A 6,398-nucleotide genomic window follows, 5' to 3' on the forward strand; every position below is an offset into this window, starting at 1 on the left:
ATCTCCTGACCTCGTGATCCGCCCGTCTCGGCCTCCCAAAGTGCTGGGATTACAGGCTTGAGCCACCGCGCCCGGCCTAGGGGAGTTTTCTTAAGCAATGCCTGTCAAGTGCTTGGCATGTGAACCCTTAGTTGTTAGTATCTCTGTGTTAGGCCTATCGACTTTGGTAGGGGTGATGGGGCAGGCGGTGCAACTGGAGAGGCCCGATCACGAAGGGCGCTAAATGTCAGAGCACAGAGTGTGGACTGAATCCTGTGCCCCAGAGAGGGGTGGGAAGGATTCGTACACGGGAATGTGCTGCTTAGACATGCATTTTGGAAGCCCTCTTCCCTGCGAGAATCCAGGACAGGTCCAGTAGAGGAGACGGGGAGATGGGGTAGAGTGTCCGCTCACTTTCTAGCAGGTCCACCTCAAAGTCCTTGGTGGGCAGACGCACAGAGTTGAAGCCCCAGGTGGGGATGTGGCCTTCCAGCGGTGGCTTCCCCGACAGCACGCGCAGGAACGTGCTTTTGCCCGCGCCATCCAGCCCCAGCACCAGCACCTCGCGCTGTTCCAGCTCCTCCAGCGCCGGCTCCTCGTCCTCCTCGTCCTCGGGCTGCGGGGAAGCGGAGGTAGGCTGCGGCTGGCGGCCTCCCGGTGGACCTTTCCCGAGGGAAGACCAAGGCACCAGAGGGCTCAGGCCCGCCTTCCACCCGTCCTGGGACAGGCAGGCATGGTCTGGATGAGTGGGACGAACGCTGCCTTTGGAGTCCTGAGTTCGAAACCCTTGGCGAACTCCTCATGCTCGCGCGCCCTGCTTCCTCCCCCGGACTCGGAGTCCCAGCCGCAGGCGGGAGGGGACGGGGTTTCTCCCGACATCTCCCGTGGCGGGGCGCACTGCGCAGGCGCCGGAGGGGCGCGAGCCGACCCAGCTGGGGCCCAGGATACTCCCGAGCCGCGCCCTCCAAACTCCGGTCCACGCTGGAACGCCCGAGCCCCACGGCGTGGAGCGACGGCGCGGCTCTACGGCACCGTACACACCCAAACACGCCCACCCGTTCCTCGGTTCCCGGGCTCTCACCGGCCACCCGCGCGGGGCCTCTGCGCTGCGGCTGCCAAGCCCTCGACCCCCCGAGCTCCCGGCGCCAGCAGGGCCGCTGTCACACCCCTTGGCCACATGCGCGGAGTCGCAGCCCCAGCTTGCCCGCCCTTTCGCCAACCCAGGCCCGGCACTCACGTCCCACTCGTCCCACTCGGGGAGGCGGGCGGCTTCCGCGCCCCACCAGGCCTCGCCCCGGTCCCAGCGCCGCTCCCGGCCGCGGCCAAAGTAGGTCTTCCAGAGGATGAAGAGCACCGAGCCCAGAACCGCCGCGGCGCCGCCCAGCGCCAGCACCAAGGGGCCCAGCGGCCGCGGCGCCATCGGGCCGGGCGAGGGGCGCAGGTGTGGGCTGCACAGGCCGAGCCCGCTCGCCCGCCGAAGATGGCCCCGCTGCGACTGCCGCGGCCGCGCCCACCCACCCAGCCCCAGTCCAGCACTACAAGCCCCACAATGCACCGCCGCTGTCACGGCTGGCCGCCCGGGACCCGGCGGCGCGGGTGGGGGGCGCTGACAGGCGCGCAGGGACCTCCGCTCCCCGTGCCAGGTGTGGGGAGGAGAGGCTGTGCCTGAGGAGGACGGGAGACGGCGGTGCTTGCTGGCAACCACCAGGGGTTAGCTCACGGCTTTTCTCGGTTACCCCGTACAACGATACCACGCAAAAGGGAAAACCGAGGCCCAGGAGTTAAGTAACCCGCCCAACGCCGCATCGTAGTGCTTCGGTGTAACAGCCTGCGTTCAAACCCAAGCGATCTGTCTCCTGGTCATCTCTCAAGACCTCGGAGAGGAAATTGAAGCAAGACGCCGGAGATCACACGGCTATGGGGTGGCAGAGGCAGGAATAGAACCCAGGTCCCTGGCTCCCCGCCACCTCTAGCCTTCTTTCGCTGCCTCGTGGACCCAGCTGTCTTGGGGTCCTGGTCAGGCTGAATTAAGCAGTGTCAGAAGTTCAGAATATTTAGAGCTGACTGCCTTGTTCTAGGTCCCCCCAGTGGCTGCCAAGGCTTCTACGTGTGTAGCACGAGGAGGAAGAAGTGGAGAAACGACCTGAGTACAGCAGTCAGGTTCTTTTGGCTCTCCAAAGGGGTGACACCATGTACAGCTGGCTGTAGGGTACGTGGGTCGAGAGACCGCCTGTGGCTCTCAGGGCCCAGCAGGGTTACCTGTTTCCCTTTATGTTGTCTCAACTCTTCACCTCCTTATAGTTCCCGATTCCTCTGTACCCCTGGCTCTGGGTCCCAGCCCCTATTCCTTCTGATGTGACCCCCTTTCCCTTTGGCTATATATCTCCTCCCAGATAGTGATGTTTTAGCTACATCCGTATTTCTGTATTAACACTTTTGGAGGACTATGGATGTAGTTTATTTGGGAAGTGATGTCTGGAGGCAGGAGAAGGACATTAGCAGAGTAGGACAGGGAAGAAGGAAAGGAGGCCGATGACAGGGTGCAGCATCAAGGACTCTGCTGTGGACCTTCTGGGCCGAATCCCATTGGGGCCTCTCAGGGCACTAAGGCCTCTCGAAAGGAGGAGAGGTTGGAACAATTACTCACTGGCTCCAGTTTCCCAACGGTTAATGGTTGCCCCTGGGTGCGTATTGACATTGGTTTCAGAATGTGGTTTTATTGTAAGCCACTCCATGCCATTTTGTAGGACCAGGGAGGACTATCTTAGAAATCAATTTGCCCCCTACCCCTTCTCACTCCTTACCCCCACCCCACCTCCTGGTGTTTTCTAGCAACCCACACACATATACTCAGATTTCTCCCACTTCAGAAAACTGGCTTCTCTGGTTATTACCTCTTGTTCTTGTCCATTTCAGCCCCACGCTGAATAATGTGCACTTCCTATGCCTTGCCCCATGCATCTAGTGAAACTGTTTTCACCTGTGTCTCCAACAAATCCCTTGTTAGAAAATCCATCGGGAACACCTTTAGCCCTTATCTTGCTGGAACTATTTAACATTGCTAAACATTGGAACCTTCCAGAATAATAAATACCGCTTATCTCCAGGGATAGAACCAACTGGGAAGATGCAGGAGGCAGCCAAACAGAGAGAACAATGTCACCTGCTGATCCTACAGAGCCAGGCCCCAGCCCAGGAAGCAGGGAGCATCCTCACCCACTCTCTTTGCAGATGGGCAGGGCTGGGAGGGGAGCTCAGAAGCAGCCAGTTTGAGCATGCCTCCTGCCTTCTAAAATCCCCATCCAAATAAAACAGGCCTCTGGGGGACAGTGAGTGAGGGTTGAGGAGAGAGCCCAGGAGTATGACTCCAGGGCTGGGGTTCAAACTGGTTCAAGACTATTAGTGTGTTATGAAATTAATTTAGGGGTTGCTACTACAACTTTATTTTATTTTATTTTATTTTTTGAGACGGAGTCTCGCTCTGTTGCCCAGGCTGGAGTGCAGTGGCCGGATCTCAGCTCACTGCAAGCTCCGCCTCCTGGGTTTACGCCATTCTCCTGCCTCAGCCTCCTGAGTAGCTGGGACTACAGGCGCCAGCCACCTCGCCCGGCTAGCTTTTTGCATTTTTTAGTAGAGACGGGGTTTCACCGTTAGCCAGGATGGTCTCGAACTCCTGACCTCGTGATCCGCCCGTCTCGGCCTCCCAAAGTGCTGGGATTACAGGCGTGAGCCACCGCGCCCGGCCAATACAACTTTAAATTAGAAAATGAAATAGACAGCCGGGCATGGTGGCTCACGCCTGTAATCCTAGTACTTTGGGAGTCTGAGCTGGGTGGATTGCTTGAGGCCAGGAGTTTGAAACCAGTCTGGCCAACATGGTGAAACCTCATCTCTACTAAAAATACAAAAATTAGCTGAGCGTGGTGGCACATGCCTGTAATCCCAGCTATTCAGGAGGCTGAGGCACAGTAATCTCTTGAACCTGAGAGGCAGAGTTTGCAGTGAGCCAAGATCGTGCTACTGCACTCCAGCAGTAGCACTCCTGAGACAGAGTGAGACTGTCTCAAAAAAAAAAAACTGGGCGCGGTGGCTCATGCCTGTAATCCCAGCACTTTGGGAGGCTGAGACAGGTGGATCACTTGAGGTCAGGAGTTCGAGACCTGCCTGACCAACATGATGACACCCTGTCTCTACTAAAAATACAAAATTAGCTGGGCGTGGTGGTGTGTGCCTTTAGTCCCAGCTACTTGGGAGGCTAAAGCAGAAGAATCACTTGAACCCGGGAGATGGAGGTTGCGGTGAGCTGAGATTGTGCCACTGCACTCCAGCCTGGGCAACAAGAGTGAAACTCCATCTCAAAAAAAAAAAAAAAAATTGGCGTGGTGGTGGGCACCTGTGGTCTCAGCCACTTGGGAGGCTGAGGTAGGAGAATCACTTGAACCTGGGAGGTGGAGTTGCAGTGAGCTGAGATCAGGCTACTGCACTCCAGCCTGGGCAACAGAGTGAGACTGTCTCCAAAAAAAAAAAAAAAAAAAGGAATAGAATGGAAAACACCAGCATTTTATGAATTTTGTGAATGTGTATTTGTACTGAGCACCATGTAAAAAGTATTTCTTACTTTGGGATGTGATAATAAAAACTACTTTGAAAGTCCCTGTTCTAGTGTAAATAAGTACCTCTATGAGGAAATGAGTCAGGGAAAGTGTGCAGGACCCCCGCCCCCTCCTCTCCAAACACACACACCCTGGTCAGTCCTTTTGCTTGAAACTTGTTTTCACCACCTGTATACCTGGAGAGCTTCTAGATGGCTTTCAACTCCTGGTGGAGCCAGGAGCTCAGCCTTGAGGGATCAGCTCACTGGCAAGACAGGTGCCCAAGGCCTCCAAAGAGAAAAATTTAGCACCAATTAATGTATTCAGCACTTTGCTGTCAGATAATTAAAAAGCAAGCCAGGTGTGTGGCGGCATGGGCCTGTAGTCACAGCTACTCAGGAAACTGAGCGGGGAGGATTGCTTGAGCCTGGGAGTTTGAGACTGGCCTGGGCAACATAATGAGACCCTGTCCCTTAAAGAAAAACCAGGCTAACATAACTTACGCCTGTAGTGCTAGTGCCCGTGATTTCGGAGGTTGAGGTGAGAAGATCGCTTGAAGCCAGGAGTTTGAGACTAGCTTGGTGAACGTAATCAAACGCCGTCTCTATAAAAAATAAACAAATTAGCTGGGTGTGGTGGCGCGTACCTGTAATTCCAGCTACTGGGGAGGTTGAGGCAGAAGGATTCCTCGAGCACAGGCGTTAGAGGCTGCAGTGAGCTGTTTTCGTGCCACTGCACTCCAGCCTGGGTGACAGAATGAGATCCTGTCTCTTAAAAAAAAAAAGAAACAATCCTCACAGGGATTTAATCTTAGCACTCCTGTAGATTTTATGTCATTTCAAAGAAAAGTACCTTGATCTCTTAAGAAATGAAGGCTCCTCAAGGTCTAATTTGAAGACCCCGAGGTCTGATTTGGCCTTGCCTCATCTTTCCTGCCTCCTGAGTGAGTAATCACCTTCTTAGGTCTTTCAGAGGGAGTCTTGCCACCCTGTCTCTCTTTCCCTCAACCTTTTCCTTTCCTTTTTTGTTTCTTTTTTCTTTTTTTGTTTTTTTTTTGGAGATGGAGTTTGTCTCCCAGGCTGGAGCGCAGTGGCACAATCTCAGCTCACTGCAACCTCCGCCTCCCAGGTTCAAGCGATTCTCCTGCCTCAGCCTCTTGAGTAGTTGCTATTAACAGGACCCCACCACCACACCCAGTTAATTTTTGTATTTTTAGTAGAGACAGGGTTTTGTTATGTTGGCCAGGCTGGCCTTGAACTCTTGTCCTCACGTGATCCACCCGCCTCAGCCTCCCGAAGTGCTGGGATTACAGGCGTGTAATCCTGGCCAGGAGGGGCCATTCTTAAGTGTTGTGATTCAGCTGTGACTTAATCCTCCCTACAGGAAGCCTACAAAATCAAACTATTTAGCAAAATAGTTTACTTGAAGAAGAAGGCTTGCATAGGAATCTAGGCATTAAAAGAATTAGCTCCTCCTTGGTCCGGGCGTGGTGGCTCACGCCTGTAATCCCAGCCCTTTGGGAGGCTGAGGCGGAAAGATCACCTGAGGTCAGGAGTTCAAGAATAGCCTGGCTAACTTGGTGAAACCCCATCTCTACAAAAATTAGCCAGGCGTGGTGGCACCTGCCTGTAATCCCAGCTACTCAGGAGGCTAAGGCAGGAAAATTGCTTAAACCTGGGAGGCAGAGGTTGCAGTGAGCTGAGATTGCACCACTGTACTCCAGCCTGGGTGACAGAGCAAGACTCCATCTCAAAAAAAAAAAAAAAGAAAATAAAGAAAAAATTAGCTTCTCCTCAAAAATACGCCCACTTAGAGGGGGAAAACCCA

The 6,398-nt window shown here is 54.4% G+C and overlaps 1 protein-coding gene across 2 annotated transcripts; it reads right to left on the bottom strand.

Annotated features, from left to right (window-relative positions):
• Positions 1 to 104: 104 nt before the first annotated feature.
• On the bottom strand, positions 105 to 1,489 carry LOC113219548 (ADP-ribosylation factor-like protein 10). Of its 2 annotated transcripts, none has more exons than XM_026450731.1 (2): positions 1,217 to 1,489; positions 105 to 595 (listed from the first exon to the last, which is right to left on the bottom strand). In XM_026450731.1, exons 1-2 carry the CDS (start codon positions 1,397 to 1,399, stop codon positions 302 to 304), a joined length of 477 nt encoding a protein of 158 aa, XP_026306516.1. In that variant the 5' UTR covers positions 1,400 to 1,489; the 3' UTR covers positions 105 to 301. The 2 variants fall into 2 exon arrangements, with proteins under 2 accessions (XP_026306516.1, XP_026306515.1); XM_026450730.1 differs by having other exon boundaries at positions 105 to 697; positions 1,217 to 1,487.
• Between the last annotated feature and the right edge of the window lie 4,909 nt (positions 1,490 to 6,398).

Source organism: Piliocolobus tephrosceles, unplaced genomic scaffold (genome assembly GCF_002776525.5).
Source record: "Piliocolobus tephrosceles isolate RC106 unplaced genomic scaffold, ASM277652v3 unscaffolded_24299, whole genome shotgun sequence".
Lineage (NCBI taxonomy): Eukaryota > Metazoa > Chordata > Mammalia > Primates > Cercopithecidae > Piliocolobus > Piliocolobus tephrosceles.